Source organism: Carcharodon carcharias, chromosome 28 (genome assembly GCF_017639515.1).
Source record: "Carcharodon carcharias isolate sCarCar2 chromosome 28, sCarCar2.pri, whole genome shotgun sequence".
NCBI classification, from domain to species: Eukaryota; Metazoa; Chordata; class Chondrichthyes; order Lamniformes; family Lamnidae; genus Carcharodon; species Carcharodon carcharias.
Genome location: NC_054494.1, coordinates 21,745,875 through 21,761,962, shown reverse-complemented (window position 1 = coordinate 21,761,962; position 16,088 = coordinate 21,745,875). Strand labels below are relative to the sequence as shown.

At 38.5% G+C, this 16,088-nt stretch overlaps 1 protein-coding gene across 2 annotated transcripts in view; it reads left to right on the top strand.

Moving 5' to 3' along the window:
• The window catches only part of kat6b (K(lysine) acetyltransferase 6B), a 170,908-nt gene that overhangs the window by 66,270 nt on the left and 88,550 nt on the right, over window positions 1–16,088 (top strand). For both annotated transcript variants that reach the window (XM_041176216.1, XM_041176217.1), the window contains exons 4-5: window positions 5,787–5,902; window positions 11,586–11,667. In XM_041176216.1, the coding sequence (XP_041032150.1) occupies window positions 5,787–5,902; window positions 11,586–11,667 (198 nt within the window). The remainder of the gene's footprint in view (window positions 1–5,786; window positions 5,903–11,585; window positions 11,668–16,088) is intronic.

The window sequence follows — 16,088 nt, the reverse complement described above, 5'->3', positions numbered from 1 at the left end:
TAACAAATTTCTGAGATGAAAAATAAGGCTAAATGTGAGCTTGCTGAATAATGGGTGAGGGAAGCATCTAGAAAAAAAGAGCATCAGGAAATGATATGGTGGGGTGGGGGGTGCGGTCTGTGATCAGGATGAAGATAATCTTGCTCTTCTCATTTAAGAAGTTTTCTAAACTTGAGTGATTTGTAAAGTGATCATCTGAGTCCTAATCATTTAACAATTGGGGGAAAATTTTGCCTTCACTGCCTGATTGTAGTCTGGGTAAAGCTCAGAAAGAGAATCTGGTAGGAGGATTACATGCCCCTTACAGAACTTGTCTGGTTTTTCTTTCATTAATTTCTGTAGAAAGAAAGTCAGATTGGTTTTGCTAGCAGCATTTGATCCTCCCTACTAGATTTTCCATTCTGACCTTTCACAAGTTGCCTGTACTGAGGGGGGTAAATCGTGCAATGAACCTTGTTTATGGGGGCAAGTATTCACTGTGGGGAAAAATTGGAACTTGTTGAATCATTCAAGAATGGCACAAATGATGTTGCAGGCTGAATGCCAGAATACTCCAGCATGAAGTATATGTTCATTTGACATAAGGAAGTTACTTGAAGGCATGTGAAATATGCAGATACATGACTTGGATAAATTACTGCATATTAAGTAAGGATCCTGGACAAGAACCAGAAGACAAAGTAAATGATGTATGAAAGAAAACAAGAAAGGAACAGAGCTGTAAACTGGAGACAGTCTGCCTGGAAAACCTATTTTCAGTTTTTGTTTTTCTTTCTTCTATAGTGCAAAAGTTTTTTTTTATTTCTTTTGATTTCTTATTTTTCAGTTTATTCCCCCCGGCCCCTATCTGTATGAATAGATCAGAGCCACCTGCTGTCTCAACCCCACTGTCTAAAATTCTTTCCCCGAAAACCTTTGTTATCAACTCTCCCCAGCTCTTCAATTTAAAGCTTCACAGTTCCTTTAATTGTTCTATTACTTGGTGTTTATTTCTCCTTGTGAAGTGTATTGGAATTATTATTAGATTCATATCCAATCCAATGAAAGGACTATAGCCTTCTGTCTAACAGCTGAAAGAGTCCCATAGGTTTTTGAGCAGTTTCATCCGTCTTGGCCTAATGTCTATTAATCAAGCCTTCATTACACAAAACTATCTATTCATTAGCATTTGTTGGCTATCTAATTCAAATCATAAGGAATCATCATAGAGGAAAGAGATTCATACCAAAAAAGTAATAGAAAATTCTCCTGAAGTTGCTAGTATAGTATATTAATGAGGCTAACTATGATCATTTTGTTCTACATCTTGGTCCTGATACTGGACGGTAAAACTAAACAAGTTGTTAAGTGATAATTATCATTGTAACTGTGGAAAAAAGAATGGCTAAAAATACCAAAAATTATGAATTAACCGTTGTAAAATTTCAAGCAGCTGTTTTCAGTATGCTCTGAATTGTGCTAGAGATGTTGTATTTGAGAGCAGTGGGTTCCATTTCTTTTTGGGGGTTGTGTTGAGCACTAATTTGTAACTGGAACATGTCGGTAATATTATTGGAGGTAGTTTTTTTTTGGTGAAGGGTACCAGGTTTGGTTTAACAGGCCTCTGCACTTTGGAGGGTTTTACATGTTTTGAGGAAAGGGGATGAGGTGGAAGAGGTAATGCTGTCTAGTTTCTCACAAGAAGCAGTGGAAATAATTTTCCCTTTTCACGTCACCAAAATATCTTGCAATATAACACTGTTGATTTGATATGGTGTGAAATTTGCAATATAGTCAACTTAGAACTGCAGAATCAGAACAACACTGGCAACTTGTGTGTAATATTTTTACAGTTTATAAAGCAAATCTAACTCTCCCCGGCATCTCCACAGCAAGAAAGCAAGTAGTAAATAAACATACATAGCAAACAAAACAATCAAATGCAAAACAATCTGAAAATAAATGATAGATTTTTACATTAAAAATTTCACACACAACTGAAATGGAAAATTAAATCAAAAATGAAATAAATACATGATGTGGCAACAGAAATTTTGATGATTTAATGTGTATCAGCATAGACCAATAAGATCTGTTTGCCAATTTTTTTTATGGCAAATTCTAGCTGTGTAATCAGAAATACTTTTGCAGAGATGCGATACTTCTTCAGAGGGAGAAGTCAGTTGATGGGTTATTGGAGCTGCTCTTCCACACCTCCTGTTGGCTTAACCAAGCGTGACATTGGCAGTGTCTTGGAAAAGCTGCTTCCTTATGTATTTTTAGAAGTTCATAAATGTATTGCTGAAGGTTTTAATTTCATAGATGGTCCCATCTCTTAGGTTGCTCAGAACATTTTATGGAACTTAATACACCATTGTATGGACTTTTCCATTGGTATGAATATGTGAAACTGGTGGTTGATTTGAATTAGGAAATGCAAAAGAGGAATGTTTTTGTTGGAAATGAGACTTTTTCATTATGACATTAAATTACTTGTGCTTGGTTCCAATTGATATTTACCATCACTTCGGTATTAAATTATTTTAAACTCGATCATTCATTGTTTCTCATGTCAGTTGTTTGCAGTCCAGTGTCTCAATGGCAATAGAAAGAAAAATATCATTATGATATTCATTAATGTTAACATTCTTGGCTTCTTCATTCACCTTTTGCTTATAACCAATAACCAAATTGCTCAGACTTGACTTTTGGAATATTTTTGTAAAATTGTAAATGCAATAAGCTGGAGTTGAGAATTAATTATGTAAAATAGATCTCTAGTAGTTATGAGAAAAGATGGAAGGTTTTGTAGGCAAGTCTTTATATGACTTTCATGGATCGACTTACATTTGAATTAATGCTGATACCCGTTCTGCCTCATTAGGATCAAATTATCTTTAATTAGCTGCACAGATGTATTGGGTGATGCAGTGCTTTCTGCAAGAATACTGAAATGTGGAGTTGCATACTTAGCATCATTGATAGGACATGATAATCTATACCTGGCTAACAGTACTCATACATGTTTTTTCCAATAACATTTTTTTTTAATAAAGGAGAGATTTAATGAAGTTTAATAGTCATGGTTCGGCTGTTGCAAAGTACTAATAAAATTCTTGTGCAAGGCAGCTAGTGGGGTGGTTTATGCAGAACTGTGTCCATTTTGTACTTTTAACAGAAAATGCATTGTATCAGAATACATAGTAGAGTACTGTAATTCTTGGGCTGGAAATTTCATTAAGATCTTTTTATCTGTTATGGTATTGTGCATGAAATAGGAAGAATATTTTGGTTTGACATGGGTAAAGCCTGTTCCAGATCATCAAAAGTATTTGATTACTTTTTGGCCAAATTTTAATACTCACATAGGTGACTCCAATGTCTATTTTCTCATTGTCATAAAATGCTTACTGACTTCAAGTATCAACAAATAACGTTACAGTGCACATATTAATGTGAGACTACTTTGCCCATTTGAATGTCTGAGTATAATGTCTCTTCATTACTTACTTCAAAAATCAACATCAATTTTCTTCTCTACTTATAATTACATGTCTTTTTGGAATTCAGTACTGCAGTCTGTCATATTTCTATTTTTATATCAGTTGTTAATCCAAATGTGCATCACTTTCTTTTGTCCAAAATGTTACCACCTCTTATGAAGTAATGACTTCTTGACAGCATATTCTACATAAAGCATTGGGTTTTAACCTGTTGCATTTAACTATTCAACTGGATGTATGTCATATATATATTGAAAACCTAAGGGTTTTTTCAGAAATCCTTTGTAACAATGCTTATCTAATTCTACCTATCCTTAAAGGGAATGGTAGCGCATTGCATGACTTAAAATAATTCCTTAATTGATCACCGTAATCTCAAATCTGAAATATAATGAGGGAAGTACTGTGTCTAAGTAAGCAGACAAATGTATTCCTTCTGTTTAATCAGGCAGGTTTATCGTTCTCAGCATATTATTGGGTAGTTTGCTGCTCAAGTACTGAAATATCTTGGCCATTATATATTATATGTGGTTGAAATGAAAACAGAAAACTTTGGAAATACTTGGCAGATCTGGCAGCATCTGTGGAGAAAGAAATAGAGTTAACATTTCAGGCTGGTGACGCTTTGTCAGAGCTCTATTTTTATAATACTATACATACTCCTACTGATGGTATTTATATAGTGCCTTTCCTAAGACACTTCACAGAAGTATAATCAGACAAAAACAGACAACAAGCCAAAGCCAGATTGGGATGAATGATCAAAACTTAGTCAAAGAAGTGGATTTTAAGGAGGGCCTTAAAGAAAGAGAAGAAGGTGGAATGATGGTGAGTCAATGGGGTTTAGGGAGGAAATTCCAGAATGTGGGATCTAGCCGACTGGGAGGCATTGCCACCAAAAGTGGGATAGAAAGAGGGAGGTACAAACAGTCAAAATCACTGTCAGTAGAACATAAAGAATAAAGAATATTTAAATGCGATATTTTTCCAGAGTTAATTTGTCTTGTGGTAAATCTGGCCATATGTAAAAATTCAAACTTGTTACAAACATATTTGCATATTGTGGGATAATTGAGAAGCTAAGCTGTATTTGTAGAAAATGCCTTTTAACACAAGAAGTAGTTGGGGATATTTTTTACCCAGGTAAGGCTCAAAATCTTTTTCTTTTTGAAAATGAAGTACTTGTTACAGAGCAAACAACATTTAGCATTTTATATAAACTAGAAATGAAACAGTCATCATTAATATTATCAAAACTCATTCCGACAGCAAATTGGAAAAAAATTTTCAAGCATAAATCATAATGAGTTGGTTAAGTGACAACATAATGGCTTCTTTGAAATTTAAGAAAATACTTTGCATATCTTTTCATTTTAAATCTGACCTTTCCATTGCCAAAACTGATATTATTTTAATGAAAAAAGCATAATATTTTAAATGATGCATTTGACATTCACATTAACTGATTTGGCAGTAACTGAAAGTAGCAATTTTTACTCCTGCACCTTTTGCTTCTCTTTTTTTCCCATTACTATTTCTCTTATCCCAAGATTTTTAATTTTGTTTCCTCTGCTTTACTTGGGTGCTTTCTCTTTTGCAAACACACTGTACCCCTTTCTTGTCTTTTTAGTATTGTCCTCCTCCTCTTACCTTCTCTCTCTTCTCTCTCTTCTCTCTCTCTCTCCTGCTTCATGTCTTTCCTCATGTGTGTGTGTGCTTGCATGACTATATCTCTCGCACATGGACATGCAATCTCCCTCTCGTTCACTGTTGATTTTCCTTTTATTCTGACTGAAGTGCTTTGTCACTCATTCTTTATGAAACAAAGAGTATTTTTGCTTATTAATTATTAATTTTTTATATAGTCTGCTGGATTTTGCCACATAACTACATTCTCACCTCCAACTGATTCCTAGGTACAATTTTGTCTACCAGTATTTTCCCCAAATGTCTGTTCAAATGCAAGCCTGGTCAGTGAGCAGCAGGAAACTAACAGGATCATAAGTGAACCGAGTCCTGTTCCTGGCATCACCCCCTGTGTAAATGCACCTATGAGGGGAATCTTTTCTGATTTTTCTCTTCTTTTCAGACAACCTGTGGCATCCCAGTCCTGCTGTGGTTGTGACAGCACAGACGAAGAATTAAATTTGAGAATGTTTTGGGTAATTTAATACCATATCTGTAGTGAATTTACCCAATGAACCATCATATAAAATCATGTAAGATAAGCACATGATAACATAGAATAACTACAGACACTCCTGTACTAATATCAGCAATTAAAATTGTTTTTCTCTTTTGAAGGGCATCCATCATGTTTAAAATTCTCTCCAGAGTTAACAGCACATGTGAAGACCTTAAGATGGCAATGTATTGAGTGCAAGACTTGCAGTGCTTGTCAAGATCAAGGGAAAAATGCTGTAAGTATTTAAAATACTGTGGGTGCTGGGAATCTGGAATAAAATCAAAGTGTTGGAAAAACCCAGCAGGTTTGGAGAGAGAAACAGAGTTATCGATTCAAATCAAATATGAGTTCTGAAGAAGTCATATTCGAATTGCAACATTAACTCTGTTTTTGTCTCTGTAGATGCTGCCAGACCTGCTGAGTTTTTCCAACACTTACTGTTTTTATATGTTGTATTTTTTCAGTAATAATTTGTAATGTAACATTTCTTCTCCAGCCACCTAAACAAAATCCTAATAGTTCCACATGTTATTTTGTACAGAAAGTAGTAAGGGAAATTTAATGTGATTTCCCCCTACTTCCTTAACAAAAATTAGGCACCAACAAAAAGAATCGCAAGCATACCATCTGCTAAAAATGTTCGTTTTTGCCCTTCACCAACGGCTGTCTTTTGATGCTATGAATAAAGGATGCCTCTCTGGCTTCAGACATTTCTGTTTGGCTTCTTGCATTGGTCAAGAAGAAACAAAGAACTTGTGTTAATAAAGCATCTTTCACAATTTCAGGCATTCCGAAAGCACTGCATAGTCACTGAAGTATTTTCAAAGTGTAGGCACTGTTGTAATGTAGGGAAGCACTACAACCAATTGGTAAACAGCAAAATCTCAGATGAGGTAAATGATCAGATAAGCTGTTTTAGTGTTAATGGTTGAGGGATAAGTATTGGTCACGGCATCTGGAGAAAACACTGCTTCGTCATGTTTAACTTTGGTCTGTTTCTAGGATCAGGAGCAGGTTAAGTTATCACGTCCGTGGTATCTTGTGTTTCAACCTCAAGAATTTTCTCCTTCAAATGTGCATGCTCTCTCTCCTCTCGCATGCTGTATCGCTCTATCTCTTTCCCTCTCTTGGTTTCACCCTCCAGAATTTTCTCCCTCTCTGCCTCATATGTTCTCATGCCGTTGAATGTGATGGTGAGCTATCTTTTTGAATCACTGCAATCCATGTGGTGTAGGTACATGCACAGTGCTATTAGATAAGGAGCTCCATATTGACCTGGTGACAATGAAGAAACAATGGTATAGTTGAAAGTCAATGTAGTGTGTGACTCAGAGGGAAATTTGCATGTGATGGTGTTCCCATACACCTACTCCCCTCATCCTTCTAAAGAGTTGAGTTTCTGTAGTGAATCTTAAAGATAAGAGTACACTGTAGCCATGGTGCAGTGATGGAGGGAGTGAAGGTTTAAGGTGGTGTATGGGATGCCAGTCAAGTGGGCTGCATTGCCCTAGATAATGTTGAGCTTCTTGGTATCTTTGTTGCTGCACTTATCCAAACAGAGCACTGGTGAATAAGTGCTGCACTGTTGCCAATGCCTTTCATCATTTTGCTGATGATTGAGAGTAAAGTAATAGGGATTGAATTTTACCTTTTATTTGTGGACAGGACATACTGGAGGATTTTCTATTTTGTTGGGTAGATGCCAGTGTTTTAGGTGTACTGGAAAGACTTGCCCAGAGGCGCAGCTAGTTCTAGAGCACAAGTCTTCAATGATACAGGGGTCATCGGCGTCCATTGCTTTTGCTGTATCTAGTGCACTCTGCCATTTCTTGATATCATGTAGTGTGAACTGAATTGGCTGAAGACTGGTTTCTGTGATGGTGAGGTCCTCAGGAGGAGGCTGAGATGGATCATCCATACTGCACTTCTGGCTAAAGATGGTTGTAAATTCTTTCCATTACTTGTCTTTTGCACTCGTGCTGGGCTCTGCATTCATTGCAGACAGGGATGTTTGTGGACCCTCCCCTTCTGGTTCATTGTTTAATTTCCCACCTCTGCTCATGACTAGATGTGGCAGGACTGCAGAGCTTTGATCTGATCTGTTGGTTGTGGGATCGCTTAGCTGTGTCTATATCATGCTGCTTCTGCTGGTTAGTGGCATGTAGTCCTGCGCTGCAACTTCATCAAATTGGCACTTCATTTTTTGGTATACCTGGAGCTGCTCCTGGCATGGTATTAAGGGGCAAGGAGAAAAGTCAGGTAAATGGAATTGCGATCCAGATCAGCTCTGGTCGAATTGAATAGAGAAACAAACTTGATGGGCTGAATTGTTTTCAATCCCTCCATGGCCTTGCCCCTCCTGTTACTATGAAGAGAAAAGATTTTCCAGACTAGCCAATGTCTGGTCCTTTTAGCCAATTTGATATCAAGGTGGCTAGGGTCTTGAATGTTCAGATCACTTAAACTCCTGTTGAGTGTGTGCTTCAGGAGTATTATTTCTTCAAAACCCAGTGCTCAAATCTTAGCCAGATTCCTCGTGTTGATTAGATGAATTGTAATGCATGCATGAAATGGTGAGAGTCTGACGAGCTCCATTTCTAGATTCCTTGAAGGTAATGTGAAGATCCAGCAAGCTCTGACACTCAAATTTGTCAAGCAGGCAGAACTTATTGAGACATCATTATTTATAGTACTGATTATGTATCTGGCTAAAATAGATTGGCACTTGTGTGGATGAAAGGATTTATTAAGGCTGCTTCCTTATAATAGCCCTGACCAGGTTCCATTATTATCCATTTAATTGTAGCCAGCGAATCTCTTGCAATGACTTTCTGTTCCTGCACTGTTACACCTAGTGTACCCCAATGATCAATCCTTGGCCATCTACTATTTTTTATCCACACGCTGCCCCTTGGTGACATAATCTGAAAGCAAAACATTAGATTTTGCATGTAACCTGATGACACCCAGTTCCTCCTCCACCATCACCTCTGTCGTCACCGCCACTGTTTCTAAATTATCACGTTGCTAATCCAGCATCCAGTATTGGATGAGCAGAAATTAAATTTTAGGAAGACTTGATGCTATTGTTTCAGTTCCCATGACAAACTCTGCTCCCTAGCCACCAACTCCATCCCTCTTCCTGGCGACAGTCTGAGATTAAGGCAGGCTATTCACAATCTTGGTGTCACATTTGACCCTGAGATGAGTTTCCAAGCTCACATTCGTGCATCACTAAGACCACCTATTTCCACTTCCATAACGTCACCCAACTTCACCCCATGTCTCAGCTCATCTGCTGCTGAAACTCTAGTTCATGCTTTCGTTACCTCTAGACTTGACTATTTCAATGCATTTCTGGCTTGTCTCCCACGTTCTATCTTCAGTAAACCTGAGATCATCCAAATCTCTGCTGCCTGTGTCTTAACTTACACCAAGTCTAGTTTCCCTATGAGTGCTCACTGACCAACATTGGCTCCCGGTCAAGCATTGTCCTGATTTTACAATACCCATCCTTGTTTTGTTTTCAATCCCTCCATGGCCTTGCCCCTCCTTATTTTTGTAATCTTCCCCAGCCCCACAATCCGTAAAGATATCAGCACTCCTCTAATTCTGGCCTCTTGTGCATCCCCAATTTTAATACCTCCACCACACCTCCAGTTGCCTAAGTCCAAGATCTAGAATACTCTCCCTATATCTCACCACCTCACTATCTCACTTTCCTTCCTTAAGACACTCCTTACAGCCTCTCTGTTTGACCAAGCTTTTGGTCATCTGAACTAATATCTCCCATGTGGCTCAGTGTCCTACTTTGTTTTGTTATGCGCCTGTGACATGCCTTAGAATGCTTTATTATTTTAAGGATGCTATATAAATACTAGTTATTGTTATGAACTACATTAAGTAGTACTGGAGACAATTAAAATGTCATCTTCAACCCTTTGGATTCATACCTAGAGAGGTGTGCACTTATGCAAAACACTGTAAAACCTGCTAATGACAACATTAAAAGCTGAAGTAACCAAGTAGATGCTGAAAGAGATTACCCACCTTCTAGTTTCAAAACATCTTGCACACACTATTGGGAATAATAATCGGAAGAACTTGGACAGTAACGCTATCAAGACTTGAAGACTTGACATAAAGTCATCACCCTCCAAGGCATTTTTTTGTCCCATATATAAAAGGGCACCTTTCTGTACTAGAGCAACAACTTATTTATGTGCCAGGCCTGTAGTATAACAAAATGTCCTAAAGAGCTTCATAGGAGCATCATAAAACAACTGAGCCACATAAGGAGATATCAGGTCAGATGACTAAAGTTTGATAAAAGTGGTAGGTTTTAAAGCGTGTCTGAAAAGAGGAAAACAAAATAGAGAGGTAGAAAGGAGCAGGGAGGGTATTCCAGATCATGCGACCCAGGCAACTGAAAGCACGACCACAGAATCACAGAATTGTTAAAGTGCAGAAAGAGGCCATTTGTCCCATCGTGTCTGTACCAGCTGTCTAAGTAAGCAACTTGCCTAGTACAATTCTCCCCATAACCCTGCACGTTCTTCCTTTTCAGATAACAATTGAACCTGCCTTTCCACACTCTCAGGCAGTTGCATTCCAAACCACTCATTGTGTCAAAAAAGTTCCTCCTCATATCACTTTTTTGCTTCTTTTACTAACCACTTTAAATCTGTTACACTCGTTCTCGATCCTTTCACAATAGGGAACAGTTTGCCCCTATCTGTCCAGACCCCTCATGATTTTGAATACCTCTATCAAATCTCCTCTCAACCGTTTTTCTCTAAGGAAAACTGTCCTAACTTCTCCAAATGATCTTCATAACTGAAGTTCCTCAGCCTTATCTTCATAACTGAATTTCCTCAGCACTAATTGTGGACGGATTAAAATCGGGGATGCATAAGACCGAAATTAGAGGAGCACTGATAGCTTGGAAGGTTGTGGAGCTGGAGGAGATTACAGAGATAAGGAGGGATTTGAAAACAAGGTTGGGAATTTTAAAATCAAGACATTACTTGACTGGAAGCCAATGCAGGTCAGCGAGCACAGGGATGATAGGTAAATGAGATCTGGTGCAAGATATAGGCAGCAGAGCTTTGGATGACCTCAGGTTTATGGAGGGTAGACTGTGGAAGACAAGCCAGAAATGCATTGAAATAGTCAAATCTAGAGGTAACGAAAGCATGAATAGTTCAAGTCTAGATGTAACAAATGTACAAATCAGGGTTGCAGCAGCAGATGAGCCAAAATGGGGGCAATGTTACAGAGTTGGAAATAGGAGGTCTTAGTGATGGTATGAATATGAGATCTGAAGCTCATCTCAGGATCAAATGTAATATCATTTTGCAAACAGACTGGCTTAATCTCAGGCTGTTGCCAGGGAGAAGAATGGAGTCAGTAGCTAGGGAAACGCGTTTAAAGCGGGGACCAAAAACAATGCCTTCAGTCTTTCCAATATTTAATTGGAGGAAATTTCTGCTCACTGTTAATCCAACATTGGGTACTGAGTGAGATAATTGAGCAACAGTAGAGGAGTTGAGTGAGATGGTGGTGAGGTAGAGCAGAGTGTTGTTGGTGTTGCAGTTGAGGTTGCTGATGGGTGAAAGCTTGCCATAACTGCAGTGTCATTATTGGGATTTCCCTCCCACTGTGTAATTTTGTTCAATATTTATCATAAGTATATAAATTACTTGATGGTTTTAAATGAACAAAATAAATTGGAATGGTACCAAAAAGATTGAATTGTGTTAACAAATTGATAAATGTGCATAGTTCTTATATGTTGAACCAAAAGAAGGTTCAGATTAATTACTCAGTAATTTTGGCATTTGGCAACGCTTGAGTTTAATTTAAACACCTAAGTGAATTTATGTATTGAAGTACTTTGCAATTTTTCTCCTCTCTAGGACAACATGCTTTTTTGTGATTCCTGTGACCGAGGCTTTCACATGGAATGTTGTGACCCACCACTCTCCAGAATGCCAAAAGGTATCACTGAACCTAATATATTGGTGACTTTTACATATTTGTTATTTTCAAAATGTGCTTGTCTATAGTTAGTTTCTACATAGCCAATAAAATGAAGGGGATAGCCGCATTGGGCAGTACTTCCCGTTTCCCACTGTGACTCCATTTTAATGCTTCGCAGTTGGTATGACCCCAGAACTTTGGGAAGTGGAGAGTTGCTGCTGGAGGCGTGGGGGGGATTCAAACTGCTGGAGTGTAGGGACAAAAAAAACAAGAACATCTACCATTTTACAGGCTCTTTTAGTGGCAGATATCATTAGGCCACACCTATCAGCCAAAAAAAACCTCACATGTTTAAAGGGGCTTCGCAGCCAATCCCAAATTTAGTCTCCACTCCCCAGCCGTTATTACTACCTCAAGAGTGAAAGACCTGAATTCCTTGTCTCACAACCCCATTGGGAGTTGTGACCCACAGTTAGGGAAGCCTTGGCATAGGGTTTTTGCTGCTAGAGTAGTAATCCAGAGGTCTAGGCTAAAGATATGGAGATGTGAGTTCAAATGCTGCCATGTCAGCTGGAAAATTTAAATTCAATTAATTAAATGAATCTAGAATTAAATACTATTATCAGTAATGTTGATCATATAACTCCTAGATTGTTGCAAAAACACATCTGGCTCTCGAATGCCCAGGGAAGGAAACCTGCCCTCCTTACTAGGTCTGGCATGTATATTACTCCAGAGCCACTGATTCTTAACTGCCCTCTGAAATGCCCTAGCAAATTACTCAGTTGTCAAGAAGACAGTTCAACTCTACCTTATCAAGAGTAGTTGGGCATCACTGGCAAGGCCAGCATTTATTGCCCTTTCTCCCATAAATTAAGTTTTAAAAAGTCTGCAGAGAGCAATCAAAAGTGATACAAATTGGTATGTTTTTAACTTCAGGCCATTTGATAAATCTTTCTGCTCCAACGGAAATATTGCTCCACTTGTGCAACTGGACAGTTTGGAGCCAAAATTACCCCCATAATGGTGAATAACATTAACAGAGATATGAGAAAAAGCATTGAACAAGAAAAGGCCACTTGTCCCGTTGAACTGCTCCTTACACAAATCATGTACAATCTATCTTATTCTGATATTTACCCCTTTTAAAACATTAGGAACCAATTATTGATTTGTTCTTGCCATCTCAATTTTTACATATCCTTGCACCTGACCCTAACAATACAAGGTCTATTGAATCTTCATTTGGTCATCTCCGTTTATGCCAGTGTATATAAATCACTAATCCTTTCCCAACTAGTGAATTATTGGGCGTCTTCTTGAAGGAGTTAATTCATATATTATTAACTACTTTTTACATAGCTTTATCCACTAATATATAATTGCACATGAGGTTTGTTAATGTTATGATTATAGACCTTGTGTGTTATTGCTCATGGGCAGTAGAGCATAGTTCTATTGTTTACTGTGACTGCATTCTAGGCCCAGGATTGGAATTCACCCCTTTCTCTTGCCACGTTCTCTAAATTCCAGAGCCTCTGTTGATTAACAATCATAGGTTGAATTGATATGATGCCAACCACTCAGGAATTCCAGTCATTTGATTGATCCCTGGCACTTAGTTTGGAGAGCAAAGGCCTTCAGAATGCTGAGCATTTAGAGGAGGAGCTTTGGAATAAGCCTTACGTTTTTCACAATGTAACGCGAGAAGAACCTGTTTGTTGAACGTTTTTGCTTCCTTTATAACTTCTACCAAATCTTATTTTTAAGAGTGCATTTTATTTTTAAGAGTGCACATGTAGCTGGCTGGATGAAGAACTTCAATGCAATACATGGCTATATAGCACAGAAAATTTTGATCATTTGAAAGCTTCACCAATCATAAATGATGCTACAATGATTGCTCTGTGATCTGGTTGGTTGAATGGACAACTTGAAGGGATACTGACTTCTTGAGGGTAAAAGAGCCGAGCGCGGAAATGCAAAACGAGCATTGGTTGTTTGTATTATGTCTTGCCCAATATTCAATTCCATTAGTTTCAGACAGAATATCAGGCGTGCAGAACAACTGGCGGCAAAAGCAATTCCGCCAAACTTGCCTCTCCGTACCATGTTCATTTCACTGCTTTTGAATCTGATTGGATAATGCTCTAGAATGTACTTTGATCTAGGGACAGTAACCTTTGGTTTTGCTTTCTGATAAGTAGTTGGAAAAATATGCTCAAACTACCTTTACAGCATACAACTTTAACAACATATAGATAAATTGATTCTCAATTCTATCCATAACAAGTAAGAGTCAAATAGCCTGTTTATTTATGCATGACGTTATGCATCTGTATGTTGAAGTTCATGATTTCCATTCAATTTATTTTATCTAATGAAAACAAGTTCTGCAAATCCTTCCTTGCGAGTAGGGGCTTTCATTTCCATTTGTCGCTCTTTTTTAACCACCTTCATGTATCAGTACTGGGTGCCCATTATTGCTGATGGTACTCCAGATCTGGCCACGTGAATGATCTGTACAAGATCGGAATAACTTTTGTGAGATGTAAATTCATATTTGTTTAGCTGTGTTGATACTGGTTTCAACTGAAAACTATCAGTGAATGGCTAAACTTCAAACCCGAAATTGACTATGCAAGTTTCCATTTCCTGTCCATCTATACAGTTCCTTACATTTATAAATATTTACAATAATTTTCATCTCATTCTTGGGCCATTATTTATTTGGCACAGATCTCTCTGTAGCTCATGATAGTCTTCTGATCATACAGCTTGATACAATAAACGTAATAATAAACAAAGTATTTTTCTCCAAGTTATTTTGAATACTGTGACAAGCAAGGGACCTAAAATGTACTTCTACAGGCATCTATTAGTCATTGAAAGTTACAGATTACTATTTTAATTTATCATTGTCGTCTTCCTGCTGCTGAGCTCGTTTTCAATTCAGCTATTTCTCGTTAATCCATGAGTCTTGACTTTTTTTTTTAAAGAAGTCTCATGTAAAAAAAAGTGTTTACTTTTGAAAGTCAAAGTAAATTACATCAAGCGAATTAACCCAATTCGCTATCTCCACAAAAAATTCCAGCATAATGGTGATCCATGACCCAAATTGTTTCCAACTTCATGTTCATGGCCTCTGTCTGCTCTTCAGATGAACAAATGTAGTCCATATATTTTCTCCAATACTATGTTAAACTAGTTAGTCTCTAATTTTATTTTGGCTCCTGTGTTACTCCTTCTTAAGTTTTGGGATGTTTGCACTCAGCTTGTCCTTTTGATAGTTCCCATGTTCATGGATCTTTTCAAAACAATTAACCACAGTTTCTTTATTTTATTTCTCATTTGGGTATTCTATGCTGTTCTCCATATGGCACAGGTGCCTTGCCTGAAATTTCTCTCAAAATAAAAAAAAGAAAATTTCTGTACCTCCATAATTAACCTCCCTTTTCTCCCAAGAGAGTTTTTGCAGATTATTATACATGGGCAGGGAACAGACACCCCTTATTTTTCAATAGAAGACATACTTTGGTTCATATTCTTTAAAATTTCTTCCTAGTTTTATGCTTTAATGTTTACTTCTTGTTTTTTTTGGAGCCAAAATCTCTTTTTGAGCGGAATTCAGTGTGCTCTCCCGTGACATGTTTGGTGGCGGGGGAGGTAACCTGCCACATTCCCGCTACCGCACCAATTGTTTGTGGTGAGAACGCAATGCATAACCTTCCTGTCCCACTGCCAATTGAGGCCCTTAAATGGGCAATTAATGCCCACTTAAGGGCCTCATCCAGCCACTGCTGCTGGAATTAACCCAGCGGCAGGCCATGCAGGGGGCATGCCATATGGGCAGCACAACAAATAAATCTATGCAGGAATTCTTGCGGGCTGGGGCAAGGATGGGGGTCCCTCTTTCAAAGGCACTTAGTGCCTGAGCAAGGAACCTGGCATCAGGAAGAGGGAACCTGCTAAGAGCCATCCCCTGCACTTGCTACTGACCCACTTCCCTCTGAAGCCCCTCCCCTATGACCCCCACCATGTGGCCCCCCTCCTGCCTTTACTCTCCTGTGACCTGGGATCCAGAGACAATACCAGGCCTCAGGTGGGTGTAGCACCAATAGCAGCCACCACTGGTGTATTGCTGTTCAAGAGAAGCCAGTCTCTGATTGGCTGGCAGATCTCAGTGGGTGGAACATGCAACCCCCACCCCCACTCTGGAGCTCCTTGATCCCTAGAAGGCTCACCACTGTCCAGTTGAGTGCCCGAGTGGCCCTTAATGCGGCAGGCCTGCCTAAAAGAGGTGACCCGAGGCTCTCATCGGCTCTCCAGCTGGCAGGCGAGACCCTGTCACCTCCATTAAATGCTGCCCTATGTCTTGATTTGTTGCACTTGTATTTATTGCACTTTTTATTTCCTGTTTTACCAGATCTCTTCCTAAC